This window comes from Canis lupus, chromosome 26 (assembly GCF_048164855.1).
Source record: "Canis lupus baileyi chromosome 26, mCanLup2.hap1, whole genome shotgun sequence".
NCBI classification, from domain to species: Eukaryota; Metazoa; Chordata; class Mammalia; order Carnivora; family Canidae; genus Canis; species Canis lupus.
The window spans coordinates 49,019,106-49,035,434 of NC_132863.1; the positions used below are offsets into that span (position 1 = coordinate 49,019,106).

At 65.2% G+C, this 16,329-nt stretch overlaps 1 protein-coding gene across 6 annotated transcripts; it reads left to right on the forward strand.

Annotated features, from left to right (window-relative positions):
• Nucleotides 1–3,594: 3,594 nt before the first annotated feature.
• Nucleotides 3,595–15,343, forward strand: ARFGAP1 (ARF GTPase activating protein 1). 6 transcript variants are annotated; one of them, XM_072801718.1, is made up of 14 exons: nucleotides 3,595–3,724; nucleotides 6,609–6,672; nucleotides 6,873–6,982; nucleotides 7,222–7,393; nucleotides 7,797–7,897; nucleotides 8,711–8,797; nucleotides 9,237–9,333; nucleotides 9,816–9,872; nucleotides 11,087–11,119; nucleotides 11,965–11,994; nucleotides 12,813–12,869; nucleotides 13,344–13,403; nucleotides 13,991–14,067; nucleotides 14,685–15,343. In XM_072801718.1, exons 2-14 carry the CDS (start codon nucleotides 6,613–6,615, stop codon nucleotides 15,025–15,027), a joined length of 1,284 nt encoding a protein of 427 aa, XP_072657819.1. In that variant the 5' UTR covers nucleotides 3,595–3,724; nucleotides 6,609–6,612; the 3' UTR covers nucleotides 15,028–15,343. The 6 variants fall into 6 exon arrangements, with proteins under 6 accessions (XP_072657819.1, XP_072657820.1, XP_072657815.1 ...); XM_072801719.1 differs by lacking the exon at nucleotides 11,965–11,994 and having other exon boundaries at nucleotides 3,598–3,724; XM_072801714.1 differs by lacking the exons at nucleotides 3,595–3,724; nucleotides 13,344–13,403.
• The last annotated feature ends 986 nt before the right edge of the window (nucleotides 15,344–16,329 follow it).

Below are 16,329 nucleotides of genomic sequence, written 5' to 3' on the forward strand. Positions count from 1 at the left end.
GGGCTCCGGGGACATCTGAGGCTCCTGGCCGTCCCCAAGCTGGCTGAGCCTTGAGGCTGGTAGTGGGCTTCCCGGGAGGTGCGCGGCCCAAGGGCTGGCACGGGAGTGCACAGGATGGCGTGATTGCGCATCGGGGAGCACGTGGGGTGCGTGTGGCGTTCAGTGGGAGCACGCGAGGCCCCATACCACCTCCGGCGACAGCACGAGGGAACCGCTGGCGCCTGTGCTGGCTTTGGGCCGCACAGACCCCGGGTCTGGGCCAAGCACGCGCCATGGAGAAGCGCTGGGAGGGAACGCAGCCTTTACTCTCCCCACGCCCTGGAGCCCCGGGCGCCGCTGCTAGGGTGCCCCCGCGTGTGGGGGCTGCACCCTTGCTCCTCTGGGGACGTTCCAATGAGGCCGCCCCCCAGGGACTCTGGGGTCGGAGCTGTCCGGACCACATCCCAGAGCTGCTGCCATGGCGGGCGCGGGGGTCGGGATCGTCTCAGCCTCTGTACTGTGCAAAGGCGACACAGCAGGACCTGCCTCTGAAAGAAGCTGGTCATGGCTCTACCCGGGGACACCCCAGACCCGCACCTGCTGCCGCTTTGCACACGCGACACTAAGTCGGATGAGCCTGAGCCCAGGGAGCCTTCAGGCACAGACCCATACACGCGATACCCGTGCACACATGTGCACACTCACATGCACACATGGACACCAAAAGCACACATATGCACAAGCGTACACATCTGTGTGCACACGCACCTCACACACTTGAAGGCACATGCCCTACACGCACAAGCACACACAGCAATACACACATCACAGGCACATAAGTGCACGATGCAAAAATGTGCAAACCCACACACGCTCACAGACCTGTGCACTTACACATGTGCACACGCACGGCCCTCACTAGCCGGGTGGAGCTCCAGCTGTTTCCTCAGCCTCTGCCACCGCTGCCGGCAGCTGGCCGGACCCCCTGGACCCAGCTGACCCCGCCCTGGGGCCCAGACAAGGCCGCTGAGACTCGTGCTGGGCGTCCTGACCCGAACACATGCCCGCTTGCCTGCGTGGCTGCCCAGCTCCACGCGCCGGCTTCTCCCCTGAGGGGCTGTAACAGAGGCTGGGTCCTTGGCCCTCTAAACTGCCCTTTGGACCGCGGGAAAATCTGAGCAATGGGTTCATACCAGAGCATGCGCGGTGGTTGTGCAGCTTAACAGGCTCTGCCTTTCGAGCCCAGGACCTGACGTCCGCAGAGTGTCGGGAAGTGTGGGCTCCTGGCCTGAAAGGGAACTAACTGCAGACTTCTCTTCAGCACTGGGGAAACGGAGGCTGGGGCGAAGTAGCGGGATGACGCGGCTCCCGCTGCGCTTCACAGCGACCTGCACTCCTGCCCCTGCTCACCCTGTGCGCCGGGCTGGCGCCCACGGGCCTGCAGCTCGCTCCCAGGAGTTCCCGTCGTCCTATGACACCCAGGGCTTCCCTGCCCCGAGGTAACCACAGACAGGATCCTATTACTGTAACTGAAAATTAATGGACTGCCGGCGGCGGTTCTAAAAGAAAAGCAAATTGTCTGAATAGTTTAGGTGGAGTAATAAAGGGCCGCCTGGGGGCCCAGCGGGTGTGCGTCTGTCGGCCTTCAGCCCAGGGTCCCGGGATCTAGTCCTGCATCCGGCTCTCCAGAGGGAGCCTGCTTCTCCCTCTGCCTGTCTCATGAATAAATAAAAAAAATTTATTTTAAAGATGGAGTAATAGAATGTTTCCAATTTGTAGCTACGCGTTCTGCAGCACTCACAGCTTCACCACCCAGATTCTGCTCTGCTCAGCGAGCGCTTTCTCCTGTCGTCTGGACACTGCAAGAGCCTTGAGGTGGAGGAAGGAGCTGCCGTGTGTTGCCCTGTCCTTGGAAGGCCCCCCCTCTGGTCTTGGCTCCGGGACGTGTCCCTTGCTCTGGGGATGAACCTCGCCCCAGACCTCCCGGAACCTAGGGCAGTGGGTGATCGTGATCGACTTTCATGCTTTGTGATCAGGAAACTGAACGTTCAGCCTCCACTGGTTGTCTGCTCTGGCTGCTGCCCAGTGCTGGTCCCAGTTGTGCCGTTGCCAGGACAGCCTCCGCTCCCCTCACCTCCCCTCCCCTCCTCTCTGCCAGCATCCGCTCAGCCTTCAGAGCCCACCTCCTCCAGGAGGCCACTGTAAATGCAGCACAAGGCTCTCACTGTCTGAACCTGGGGAGGCAACACTGCTGACCCCAGGCTCTTGTGCTGAAATCTAGTCTCGTATTGCCACTGTGTAGACACTGGTGTGCCCGTCATTCCCGTCATTCCCGTGAGTGCTTCTGGCTCCTTCCTGAGGGTTTCCTCTGGCGGCAGGAGGGTGCTGGTGCTCAAGCCAGCACAGGCAGGTGGGGAGTGCTGGGAGGATGAGCACCGGGGCAGCTGTCAGCCAACAACCAAGGGAGATGCTGCGACCCCACCGTGGGCCCACAGAGGCTGCAGTGGAGCAACCGTCTTACTGTGGGTGGAAAAATAAATGGTACACACACACACACACACACACACACCCAGAAGACTGGCAACTTTGTGGAAAGTTCAAAGGACACCCACCCATATCCCAGCAATTTTCCTTCTAGGGGACTACGCGAGAAAAATTGAAAATATGCCCTCAAAAAAGCTGGTAGGTGAATTTGAAAGCATCTTTATTCGTAATATGGAAAACTTAAAACTGACTCCAGTGTCCAGCAGGTGAATGACAAACGAGGGGGCTGCACTCAGTGGAATACTGTTCAGCGACGCAAAGGAGCAGTGGCGGCTGCTACAACAAGGATGAGTCCCCAAACGCCGGCTGAGTGGACGACCCGGTAGGTGGCCCTTCTGTGCCAGGCCTGGGACGGACCCCGCGGCCAGGGGGTCTTGGTTAAGCCAGCGGAGCGAGCCACTGGGAGGACACACTGCGTTTATTTACAGATGCCTACACTGGCGAGCTAAGAGGTGAGGACCCAGCGCCTACGGTGGCTGCTGCGACCCATTGGTCCCTAATGGTGACCCGATGGCGGTGGCCGCCCGGGGGTGCATCCGTCAGGTCATGGCCCTGGACATCTCACAGACTGTGCTTACACCTTAATAAAAACGTTACACGTGATCCTTCCAAAATCCACAAAAAAGCACCGAGTGCAAAGCAAACCGAAAATCATTTGCGGGTCCCCTCGTCCCGGGACCAGCTCTTCTAACAGGCTCCGCCGCTCTGGGCCTCGCGACCCCGGTCCCGCCCCCACGGCGGCCCCAAGGGCGGGGGTCTCGGCGGGTCCGGGCACGGCCCGGGGCTCGGTCCCTCCCAGGCGGGTCCCCCCCGCCTGCGGCCGTCCTGCTCCCGCTGCACCGCCCGCTGCGCTTCCGTGTCCGCCGCTGTGGGCGGGCCTCCCGCGGCCCCGGCGGGACCCTGAGCCCGGCCCCCGCCCCGCTCCAGCCCCGCGGTCCGCGACGCCGCCCCGCGTTCCCATGGCGACGGGGGCGGGGCCGCGCTGCCGCTCGGGGACGGAGGCGGAAGTCCCGCCCCGCCCCGCCCCTCCCCGGCTTCCCGTGATGCCCCGCGAGGCGCAACGTAGCCGGAAGCGGGTGGCGGCGGGGCGGGCGGCGGGCGCGCGTCCCCGGAGCAGCCTGCGGCGCGCCCGACCGCGGACCCGACGGACCCGGCGGACCCCGGCGGACCCCGGCGCGCGGGATCGAGCCCGGACCCCCCGGTAGGCGCGCGGCCCTTCGCCCCCGCCCGGGCCCCGCCTCGGGAGCGCCCCCGCAGCCCGCCCGGCCCCGCTCCCGCACGGACGGCCCCGGGGCCGGAGCCCAGGCTCCTCCGCCCGGCGGGTGCGGGGAGGCGGCCCGGGGACCCGCGCTGCTCGCCCCGCGCGTGGACGGTCCTCCCCGGGCCCCGTGGGGTGCGCGCCCCGCCGGAGGCTGCGGCGCCCGCGGAGGGCCGGCCCCACGCTCCTGCGCGCCGTGCCCGGGCCGCGGGGCCTCCGCCTGGTGCTCGCTGCTCCGACAGCGGCTGTGCTGAGTGCTTCGGCCGGTCTCTGGGAGGAGCCCCGGGACCCAGCGGTGCCCCCGGTCATCCTGGGACCCAGCCCGCGGGTCATCCCGGGGACGGAGCGGTGCCCCCGATGATCGCGGGACCCGGCGGTGCCCCCGCCTCCCCCGTCATCCTGGGACCCAGCAGTGCCCCCTCCCCCCACGGTCATCCTGGGACCCAGCAGTGCCCCCTCCCCCCACGGTCATCCTGGGACCCAGCCCGCCAGACATCCCTGGGGACCCAGCGGTGCCCATTGGTCATCCCAGGGACCAAACAGTGCCTCCCGGTCATCCTGGGACCCAGCGGTGCCCCCAAGTCATCCTGGGACCCAGCCCGCGGGTCATCCCGGGGACAGAGCGGTGCCCCCGATGATCGCGGGACCCGGCGGTGCCCCCCCCCCCCCCGGTCATCCCTTTGAATCTCAGATGCGGACAGAGTCCCAACCCCAGGACCGGGTTCTGCAGCTCTTACAGGGCGGACCCGAGGAAGTGACCTCACTTGGTCAGCGTTCCCTGAAGTTACGGCCACTTGCAGGGAGCCACCTTTTACCACCTTGGTTTCAGGCACTAAAGAATCCTTGGATGGTTTCTTGAGATAAACCGTGTTTGCGGTTTTGAAAATTAGGACGCATTTCACGGATCCAAGTTAGCGTTTCAGGGAGTTGAAGGTCACGCCCATCAAAACTGGTCACCGAGGAGAGTTCATTTTCAATCCAGGTCATTTCCTGTTCACAGGTCACCTGCCGCTAGTTCTGCAGACTTTGGCTCTGCCTGATTTTATTTTACACAATTAGAAATTCAGGGCACATTCAACCCAGTTCTGGCTCTCCTTTGCTTGGTGCCCCTTTCGACCAGGATGTGAACCTCTGAGGAAAGGCACAGTTCTCTGGACGGACCAGGGGCTGGGCATGGAGACCCGATGGGGCAGGTTCGCGTGTCAGCCCCGTGCAGCAGCCCGCAGAGGGCTCTCCGGTGGTCACCATGAGACGGACGTGTGCAGAGGGCTTTGTGAGTTCAGATCCGGCAGGATGGCCCCAAGTGTGGGTGTACCTGGGGACGCCCCCCGTGCAGCTCCTGTGCGGCGGCGACAAAAGTCGTTCACTTAAAGGAGTCCGGCCAGGCGCCCGTACTCGGGATTGTGCCCTCGGCGTCGGTAGGCGGTCTGCGTAGCACAGAAAACTGCGGAGTGCAGAGGAGTCGGAGCTGCACCTCGGGTCTCGTTTGTCAGTTATGGGAAGATAAGCGCATCTGTCGTCTTCAGCTGGCTTCCAGGTGGGCGCTGACAACCACGGGAGTCCCGACCGTCTAGGTTTAGAAAGCGTGGCTGTGCAGAGTCAGGGCTGCCACCCGTGACTTGTTCCCGCGGACTGAGATGACGGGTGAGGGACGGCGCAGGATCTCCTGGCTTGTTGAGGCTGCGTGTCCGTGGAAAGCTCCAGCTCCGCCGTCGGCGGGGAGGCTGGCTGTGCAGCAGGGCAGCAGAGCGGCTGCCTGAAATGTCCAGCAGCCGTGTGGGTGTCGGATCCGTGCCACTTCCAGGGTGCTGGCGGGGTCCCCGGCGGGTGCGTGCTGCCGTGAATTAGGGCAACAGCTCACAGGCGCCATTCACAAGTGAGAGAAGGGCGAGCTTCAGAGAGGCCCCCGCACAGTTGTGTGTTGGTGGTGGGAGAGGTGGCCTGAGGCCCAGGGCCAGGTGGTGCGTGCAGGACCGTGGGGTCGCTCTGCATCCAGCACCCTGCGGGCTCCCGTGCGCGTTCTCCAGCTTGAATCTACGTCGGTCTTCCTGGTCATGAGTCCAGTGCGCTGTTGCTTGAACTTGGGTTTTGCCGGAGCTGGGAGATTTATAAAGAGAAACAGTTTTTGTCTTCAGCCTGAGTTACGTGGCTCTTGTGCCCCAGCGTGTCCTTGTGAGGCATGGTGGCAGGTGTGCCCTGCTGTGGTCATGCTGTCGGTCACTTCCACCCTCCACGGGGGCCCCATGGAGGACCCACCTGTAGACCCGCAGGCCAACCTCTGCACACCTCCTGGTCACGGGGAGCACTTCGGCCCCACGCCACAGGCTGGGGAGGGGAAGGAAGGTGCCGCGCGCAGAGAACCTGCGGTTCCCTGTCCTCGAAGGTTGCTGGCCCGAGTCTGATACGTTGGCCCTTCAGGTGGGCGCCCGGTTTAGCAGCCAGTCTGTACGTTATGTAGAGGTCGGCCCTTGCTGTGGGCTGCATCACAAGGTGGGAGGGACATTTTGTAAATCTGTAGTGTTGGCGGTTCGTGTCGGTTAGGCAAAGTGGACACCGATAATTACGTTATTCTTGGTAATTGCATTGTGTTTGGCCTGGAAACATCCAGACTGCTCTGGGTTTTTCTCCAGTGTGTAGAGGACAGATTCGTCCCATGAGTAGTTCCCTGATGCTGCCTGTAGTAAGCAGTGACGCTACCTCATAGCTTCCAGCAGCTTAGTGGGATTTCTCTGAAGCTATCTATGTGTTGTCGTGTTTTTGCACCAATGGGTTTTCTTGTAAAGTAACCTACTTGTAAGTTCCAAAATTTTGTTTTTCTTCTCTGCAGCATCATGGCCAGCCCAAGAACCAGGAAAGTCCTGAAAGAAGTCAGGGTGCAAGATGAAAACAACGTAAGCGTCTCTGCTTTGCTTTGATGCTTTGAGGTTTAGCAAACCTCCCGGAAGTTGCTTGTAGCCTCAGAGCTCTCCCTGCTGCTGTTAGGCTTGGGCCAGCCTCTCCTCTGCTCCTTCTTGGGGCCACCTGTCGGGTCTCTGGGGCTCTGGGCCCTGCCCCAAATGCCTGGGTGAGTTGCATGTGGCTCTTCCTGCAGGTGTGTTTTGAGTGTGGTGCATTCAACCCTCAGTGGGTGAGTGTGACCTACGGCATCTGGATCTGCCTGGAGTGCTCGGGGAAGCACCGCGGGCTTGGCGTGCACCTCAGGTCAGTGCCCTGCCCCTCGTGCCTTTTGGGCTCCGCAGGGATCCTGAGCCGCGGTCAGGGCCTGCTGTGGGCTGCAGGGTGACGGGGTAGCACGTGCTGCCTTGCCAGCTCTGCCCTCAGAGGTGTCACGGCCAGGTGCTTCTGTCACGGGAAGCTCATGCGTCGGGTTCACGACCTGGCTGGGGTGGGGGCTCCTGGACACCCAGTGCTGATAAGTAGGTTGGTGCTCTGGTTTCTAGCTTCGTGCGCTCGGTGACCATGGACAAGTGGAAGGACGTGGAGCTTGAGAAGATGAAAGCTGGAGGGAATGCGAAATTCCGGGAGTTCCTGGAGTCTCAGGAGGACTATGACCCCTGCTGGTCCCTGCAGGACAAGTACAACAGCAAGGCCGCGGCCCTCTTCAGGGACAAGGTAGGACCCGCCAGCCAGTGGTGCTGAGGCTCCGCCCATTGGCGGTTTGGGTGGCTCTGGGAGCTGGCGTCCTCCTGTGGGCTCTGCCACGCCTGCGGGGGCCGCGCACAGTCTGGGACTGCTGGGCACGGACAGGACGTGTGGGCTGTCTTGTCCCACCCCGGGGGAGGCAGGCGGTGTGTAGTTAGCCGGGGAGAGGATGGGCCTTTCTCCCTGCCCTCCGGGGGAGCATCGTGTGCTGGCCCCTCCGTACCGAGACCCCGTCCCCGTGTTGACATGTGACAGAGACCCTGGCCCGTGCCCGCTGAGCCTGGAAGGACAGCGAGCAGGATGGGCTAGAGTGGGTGACCTCGCCGATCAGTCCTGACGGTCCCGGCTTTCGAATCCCTGTGTCCCCTGGCAGGTAGCCACCCTGGCTGAGGGCAGAGAATGGTGTCTGGAGTCCTCGCCTGCCCAGAACTGGACCCCACCCCAGCCCAAGACACTGCTGTCCGCTGCTCACCGGTAGCTACTCCTCTGGCCTCTCGTCTGGGTCCCGGCTGTTCTGGGCCCAGCCCCGATCTTAGCCGTAGCTTGGGGCCCCTGTGCTGTTGTGGGAACGGCTCCCGTTGTGAGCTACTCCCAGGAGTCAGTGGGAAAACAGCTTCATAGGTTGTCTTAGCGATAGGGGTTTTCAGTAAAAGCGCCCCGGTAAGCTGTGTCTAGGGCCAAGGGGGCAGCTCCGCACTTCTCCATAGCCCGTTGGGACAGTGCTTTCAGATTCGAACCCATGACCGCAAGTTTCTGTAGGAAACGTCCCTGCTGGGTGGTGGTTCCATCCTTTGTCCTCCCGAGCACTACCCAGCCCCCGGAGCGCAGGTGTGGTGTGGACAGGTCGATCCCCACGGCAGACGTCCTGCGTCCTCTCAAGTGTCAGAGGCTGGTGATCTGCAGTGACCGGTCAGGGAAGGCTCCGTGTTTGCACCATGGGCGCCCCGGGACCCCCACCCCATGCCCGCACCATGCATCTCGTGGGAGCTCGGTGGGCCGCTGCTGACATGCCCGCTTCAGCACCCGGCTCTCCGGCCTCTGTGCTGCCCCCCACCAGCGTGGGCAGGCCTGGAGCAGCGGCCAGGGGCCCGTGGGGTCCTCTCTGGGCCGGAGCGTGTCCGCTTGCTGTTGCCCGCCGCGGCCAGTGAGCCGCCTTTCGGAGGTGGAGGCCAGCTGGCCTTAGGTGCTCCTTGCTGGGGGACGTGACAGCACGTCCTGGAGCTCCGCACGGTCCCTGCGCATTCCTGTCCTCCGTTGACCTCACTGCCCTTTGATCCTCCCTCTCAGAGCTTCTGGCCACCCGCAGAACTCGACCTCGTCCTCAGACAAGGCTTTTGAAGACTGGCTTAACGACGACCTTGGCTCCTATCAGGGGTGAGGCGTGGGCAGCAGGGGGCTTGGTGGCTTGGGGACTCTGGGTCCCTCGGGGCTGGGGTCCTGCGTGCAGGCCGTGCGCCGCTGACTGTGGCATCCCAGGGCCAGCCCGGGTCTGAAGAGTGTGAGTGGAGGGAAAACCTCAGTTAAGGGAAAAAGAATGCTTTTCCTTCTTGGAAGCAAGCTGACCTGTGGACCTGTGGATGCGTGTTTGTCCCCGGGGCTGTCCGAGGAAGTCATTTGACGCTTCTTGCACTAGCGGGCTGCCGGGTCACGCCGGGCTCCCTGCCCAAATGCAGCAGGAGGGTCTTCTCCGGGGAGCAGAGGAGAGCCTGCCCTGTGTGCCCGCCTCGCTGCGGACCTCATCCTTCCCGGGTCTGGGCGCCTCCTGCCTCGAGCCCCTTGGGCAGCAGGGTGCTGCCTTTCGTGTTCCTGTCAGGGCCCAGGAGAACCGCTACGTGGGGTTCGGGAACACGGTGCCACCCCCGAAGAGGGAAGAGGACTTCCTCAGCAGCGCCGTGTCGTCCCTGTGCTCGGTGAGGACCGTCCCCTGCCCTGCACCCTGTGCCCCGCAGCCCCACCATCCACGCACGCCTCCCCTCCCTCAGTGAGGTTGTCTGTGCGACCGGCTCGCCGCCTTCCTTCTGGTCCCAGTGGGTGTAGCTGCTGTTAGGGGAAGCGTTTCCAGTCCGCTGGCGCGTCATCCAAAGCGCAGCTTCTGCTGGGGCACCTGCCGGGCCCTGCTCTCCCGCGAGCGCACCGGGCACATGGATCCCAGCGCTCTGCCCACCAGCCTGGCACAGGGGGGCCAGGGTGGGGTGCGTGGTGCTGCGGCAGGAATGCCCGCTCCACCCGGGAAGCGGGGCTGCGGCCGTGCGCAGGGCCTCCCGGAGGTGGCCTCCCTGCGGAGCTGGGTGCAGAGTCCATCGGCTCTGTGCTGAGCAGTGGGTGGCGTGGCCGACAGCCTGCTGGGCCGCCGCTGTGGAACCTCGACGTGGCCCCTCTTGCTTCCTTGCAGGGCTGGAGCAGTTTTACCACTGGAGCGAGCAAGTTTGCTTCAGCTGCTAAGGAGGGTGTGAGTACCCGCCCCAGCGCTCCTCCCGCCGGCCCCTCACAGGCGGTGCTGTCTGGGGTCTGGGGGCAGAGAAGGGTCTGCAGGGCACTCCACGAGGAGTGGGGGGCGTTCCCGGCCCCCAGGCATGCTCTCGGGTCCCCGAGGCCACGGCCAGTCTCAGGGCCCGCCGTTGGCTGCTTTAGCAGCAGGCACCCACCCACCCGCCCATCAGGGTGAGCTGTGTGCAGAGGCCAGCCGGCTCTGGAAGGGGTGCCATGCCAAGGCACCGCATGTCGTGAGCCCTGCGGGCAGAGGGGTCCCGCCAGCCCTCCAGCGCCTGTTGCTGGGCACAGAGCAGGGTTCGTCTGACTTTCCTCTCAGCCCTGCCTGCTCCTCCGCCCAAGCGCGGGAGGGTTGGGGATTTTGTCAGGACACGCAGGTGGACAGTGGCCTTGGGCTTAGAAAGGAACAGGCCAGAAACCTTTTGGGGCCATCACCCTGGGGGGTACTGGGGGGTCTGGCAGGTGTGGCCTTGATAAGGAAGGTGCCCTGGAGGACGGAGAGCCCAGGGCAGGGTCGAGGGGCTGCGTGGCACGCAGGACCGGGACAGGAATGTTCCGAGAGCCAGGAGACCGTGGGCCAGACGGTGCCTGCCGTCGCGTGACCCGCAGGAGCCACAGGGCTGGTCCTGGGCTGGGACGAAGGCCCCACGGACACTGTGCTGCCCGTGGGTGCATGTGCCCTGCATCCTCCCCTGTCCGGCCCGGGAGGAGCCTCGAGGGGCAGCAGGCCCTGTGGCACTGCAGCTTTGGCTCGTGGCCTCTGGAGGGCTACAGCCGGGAGGTCCAGGTGCCTTCCAGCTGGAACGCCTGGCCAGGCCTTTTCCTTCTTTGTAGTGAACGTGGTTGGGGGTGGGGGTGCTGCGGGGAGCTGTGGGACGGGGCCGCACTGGGCGCCAAGTAGGTGCACGGTCTGGGCCTCAGGAACACCCATAGATGCCGGGGCTGGGGGGGCCGCCCCTGCCATGGGCCTGCTCCCCCCGGCCTGTGTGCTGCGGGCTTGCCCCTCCCGACGGCCTCCCTCCCTCCGGGCCTGGCCTAGTGGGCAGCTTTGCTGGGCCCCTGGGGGCGTGGCTGACGGGACAGGCCTGGACCGGGCATTTGTCGAGGGTGGGAAGCGCAGCCTGGGGCCGGGCGTCAGGACAGGCGAGCTGGAAATCCTGTGTCTCTTTCCAGGCAACCAAATTCGGATCTCAAGCAAGTCAGAAGGTAACAAAGGAAGCTTCTGCGTTTTGTGTTGCTAAAATTTCTAGTGTGACGTCTGGTTGGCGTCTGGACGCTGCCCAGGCTGCCGTCATCGGGCCCTGTGCTTGGAGAGGGGACGTTTCTGCAGCTCAGGCCTGTGCTCTCGGACTTGTGCCCCGGCGCCTGCGGGTTTAGCAGGTGGGGTGGGAGGCTGCGTCTGTCGGGGCCTGCGGGGCAAGGCCAGGGTCCCCTGTCCATCCTTGCCTGGGCACCCGGCCGGAGGGACGGCTCCTGTGTGGTTCCTGCCCGCGGGGGGGAGGGAAGCCTGGTAGGGCCGAGGGCCGTGGGCCATGGGGCAGCCCCTCCTTGGGGCGGTGGGTCTGGGTTCTGCGGAAATACCTCGGTTCCCCGTTAGTTTCTCACTGTGAGTGGTGGTTTGGGGTGGTTGGTATTTGTCTTTTTTTTCCAATCTTGGTTGGTGGCCCTGCAGTCCCCAGGTGGTGCCAGGACGCTGGACTGCCTGTCCCCCGGTGTGGGGGTTAGGACTCGGGCCGGAGGCAGCAGCCCTGCAGGCTGTCCCAGGAGGGAGGGCAGTCGCTCTCCGTGCGTGGTGCGCCCGCTTTGGGGTTCCTGACTTGCTCACGTGGTTCTGGAAGTTGTACCTCAGAGTAGAAAGCAGCGAGGGTCGGTGGCAGTAGGTGGGCACCGAGGGCACTCTTGAGGACGCCCGCTGGGGTGACGCAACCAGAACGTGAGGCTGATTAAGGTGTCTGGAGGTGCTTCCTTGTTGCTCGTGCGCACTCTGCCTCTCACTCTCTCCCTCTCCCCCCCTCCCCGCCCCAACCCGCTCCCTTGCTATCTGGGTAAAGTTTTGGGGCACCAAGCAGCAGCCCGAGCTGGTAAGGCGCCACGTCCGTTCTCGTGCATGCCTCCCCCGTTCTCTGTGCTGCCCACATGCTTTGCCCTGAGCGTTCCTGGACCGTGGCCTGTGTGTGTCCTTGCTTACGTGTGCTCGCCCTCGGAGCTTCTCACCAACCTGCTGGGGCCGGGGCCAGGGGCACTGCTCCTGTTGGGGTGCCGGGAGCTGCTTGGCAGGATTTTCATTTCATGACCTCATCACTTCCTGCTAAGTACGCAGAGGGGGTGTCATCGCAGCGGTGAGGTGCTGACGCTGTGCGCTTGCCCTGTGCCTCGAGGCTGCTGCTGCTTGGTGCTCTCCCTCTTAGCTGCCCCATCGTCCCGCTGCCGCCCCACCCACCTTGGCTCATCCTCTGGCTCTGTCCCCTTCCCTCTGGGTCAGGTGGCCGCTGGAGGGCAGGTGGGCTTCAACCTCATCCAGTGACCAGAGGTGCACCTGCCTGCACTCCAGCTGAGGGGTAGCATGTGACCTGCTGCAGCACGTGGGCCGTCCTGGGGATGGGACTGCGTGGCTCTGATGGGAAGACCCACAGGTGGCCGCTGTGTGGGACGGACTCCCGAGGCCTTGCTGCCACTCTGGGCCTCTTCCCTCCAGAGCGCGGAGGGCTGGGGCAGTGGTCTCTGGCCGCCCCACCGCCACGGTGCCTGCGGGCCACTTCCGTGCAGCTGCCTCGGGCGCCGCAGCTGCCATGACAGTGGGGTGGGGGCCTCCTGGGTGCTGGGCTCGTGGCCACTGTGCCGACCAGTGTCCTGGGTGACACGCTGCCCGAGCTCACCTGACTTGCCTCTCATCAAACAGGCTTCGGAGCTGGGCCACAGCCTGAACGAGAACGTTCTCAAACCTGCGCAGGAGAAGGTAACGCCCCCGACGCCCGGTGTCCCTTGTCCACCCCCTGAGGCCCTCATTCCAGGGGAGCAGCGGGTGCTGGGGGGCTTTGTCCAGCAGTTCCAACTCCGTCCATTGGGCCCCCATCCCTGGGCTCTGTGAGGCCCAGCCTTGCGCTCCGTTCCTCAGGGTGGGCTGGGTGGGCAGCGCGGAGGTGGCTGACGGCCAGGGAGCCCCCCCAGCAGGCTGGGGCCCGGGGGCGGTGCCGACCTGTCCGCAGGACATTGTGGCTGACCCAGAGGCCCCCCGGGAGGATGCCGCGTTACAGCAGCCTGGGCACAGTCGGTGGCCCCGGCCCCTTCACGCGTGGGGAGGGGGCTGCCCGGGGGAGACGTCGCACACAGCTGCCGCCACGGCTCTTTCCGGCGTGCACTGTCCTTGGTCAGAGACGGCGACGATGGGCTCTGTGCCCCTGGGCTGATGGCAGTGTTTTAACCCACGCAGGTGAAAGAGGGAAAGATTTTTGATGATGTGTCCAGTGGGGTCTCTCAGTTGGCGTCCAAGGTAGGGCAAGCCCTGGAGCTTGGGCACAGCTGGAAGCCAGTCTCCACATTCCAGGGCGCCTTGGCCAAGAGCAGGAGGGCCCTCCGCGCCCCACACGCTCCCGCAGCCTGGGTGCCCGCCAGGTGCCCGCTGGGCGGTGAGGCGGCTCAGCTGAGCGCTCCGGTGCCGGCTGCCCGAGGAATGTGGACACAGCTTGGTGGGGGGCCCTGTCAGGTCTGCTAACTTGCTTCTTTTCCTTCTGCCTTCGTTGTGCCGCCGCTGCCCTGCCCCGGTGAGTGCCATCTGACGGGCCGGGGCCCCGCCGTCTTCTAGGCGGGTTGGGGTGTGCATGGCCCCCCTCCCCAGCCTGCCGCAGGGGCTTTGCTTGCATGCTGTTTCCTCGAGCTGAGCACTAGGGCCTCCCGCCGCCACCACTGTGTGCACACCGGGCGTCCCCTGGACCGTTCCTGTCGGGAGGAGCATACGAAGGCCTCGGGCCTGAGCCCGGCTGTTCTGCTCGGGTCTCTAAGCTTTGCCGGGACCTTGAGCGGGACCATGTGTGCGTTGTGAGGACCCACCCTGAGCAGCCACCTCCCGTCCCCTTCCAGGTCCAGGGGGTCGGCAGTAGAGGATGGCGGGACGTCACCACCTTTTTTTCTGGGAGAGCGGAGGACACGTTGGACAGGTATGCTGGTCCCCCATCCATGCCCTCGTGCCCTGGGTTCCTTCCCACAAGGTCTCTGAGAGGCATTCGGCATCCCCGCTGGCGGACAGGCCTGTCACCCCCAGGGGCGGCTCCCAGAACCCTAGAGATACTGACCTTGTGGCTACACCTGCCGCTCGGGCCTAGAGACGAGAGGCGCCAGCGCTGATCCCACTGTCTCCCATCTTGGGCTGGTGGGGCCGGCAGGGGCCCCGCAGCAACCCTGTCCCTGCCCTCATTGTCCACACCTGTGTGCTGGAACCCCGATCTGGCTAGGGCTCCCCTACTCCAGCTGCAGGGTAGGGGCTGGGAGCTGGCCGTGGTGGGGGCCACTGCTCAGCGGGGCCCGTCAGGCTCGACAGCGCGCTCAGGGCTGCGCTGTTCCGTTAGTCGCTGCAGAAAACCAGCCTTGTACATTTTCCTTCACAACACGCTCCTTTTGGGGTGGGACTGATGGAGCCGGGCCTGGCTGGCAGGAGGCCCACCCAGAAGCTTCCGGCGGGCTCCGTGCTCCTGTGGGCATCGTGGCCTGGGGGCGGGACCCCGAGGGACGGCCTGGTGGCTCGGGCTGTCGTTCAGCGTCCTCCTGTCTCCCCCAGGCCCCTGGAGGGCCAGAGCTACCAGAACAGCGGTGGGGACCACCCCCAGAACCGCACCGTGGACCAGAGCTTCTGGGAGAGCTTCGGGAGCACGGACCCTGCCAAGGGCCACAGGTCCCCGAGCAGCGACAGCTGGACGTGCGCAGACGCCTCGGCCGAGAAGAGGAGCTCGGACAGCTGGGATGTGTGGGGCTCGGGCTCCGCGTCCAACAATAAGAACAGCGACCACAGCGACCTCGGGGAGGCATGGGGGGGCGGCGGGGAGGGCAGAGCCAAGACCGCCAAGAAGGCTGCGCCGCCGGCCGTGCCGGTTGACGAGGGCTGGGACAACCAGGACTGGTAGGCGCGCCGCGCCCCGGTGCCAGCAGCGGCCCGTGTGTGCACTCTGCCCTCACGCCTCCTTGTGTGACCCCAGAAACCAGCCGTGGCGCCAAGACAGCACCTCGGGTGGGCGCGGGGGTGGTGCTGCTGGCTCGCGTGGGCGCCCGCCCTGCAAGGCCACGTGCTGCCCACGGTCCGGGTCCCGGCTCTCCCGTGGCTCCCGGGCAGCCCGCAGAAATCTGGCCGGGGCGACGCGGAGGGCAGGGTCTGCCCCCGCGGGAGGCGGGCCGCACCATCGTTCCCGTACGTCCTCTAATAAACCCTCCCGAGTGGCCGCAGCGCAGCCCGTGCAGTGTCCTGTGTGAGGCACGCGTCCTGAGGCGAGGGGTCCAGGCTTGTTCCAGGCCGGCCTTCCCGCGTGAGGGACGTGCGCAGGGTCCTCCCCCGCTTCCCTGCCCGCACCGCTGTCCTGCGCTGTCCCCTACCCCTGGGCCCTTTGTCCATGGTTGCACCGAGTGGTGCTCGTCAGAGCCGAGGCAGCGCCCCCAGGGTGCCCCAGATGGCTGCAGGACCGGGACGTGAAAGTGAGGCGTTGGGGGGAGCACATGCCCTCTGAGCCTGGCCTGGGGGCCCCTGGCGGCAGGGGGGGCTCCTCGACCCGCGCGGTGTCCGGGGAAGGGCTGCGTTTGTCGGGTGGGTTGTGGCCGCCCCGTCCCTGCCGGCTCAGTGCTGTGCCGTGGCGGTGTCCCAGCTGTGCCCCTGGCTCGGCTCGCGGTGTCATGGGTCTCCTTGTCCACCGGAGCCTACCTGGCACCGAGCCCCATCTCCGGGTCGCCGTCCACTGCCGACGAGGGGCCTTTCTCCCATCAGTCTGACAACTGACCGAGGCTATCGTGGGTCCTCCGTCCGTGCACCCCTTCTCTGGCCACCACGTTGCCGTCGGCCCTGCCGTGACAGCAGGTGTGGCCCCGGGTCCTGTGTGATTTGCGTGGGATGTGTGCACTCCAGGCCCTGGCTGCTGCTGGCCCTTCACGTCCTGGGACGGGCCCTCCCAGCATGGGCGCCGCCAGCCAGGCTGCAGCAGCAGGGTCGCGTGTGGGGGCGTCTGGGCTGCGGTCGCAGAGGGGTCGCCCAGGGCCAGCCCCCTAGCCCACGGCTCTCTCCTGAGGACGCACGGTGTGGAGCACCCGTGTGTGCGGCAGTGGCGTGAGGGTCTCGGTCACTGACCCAGCCGCCTGCTGCCCCCGAGGCCAGGAGCTTGGGGTGGGGGGTTCGGGGAAGCCCAGGGCCGATGGTCAGCCTGCCAGCCCGCAACCGGGCATCC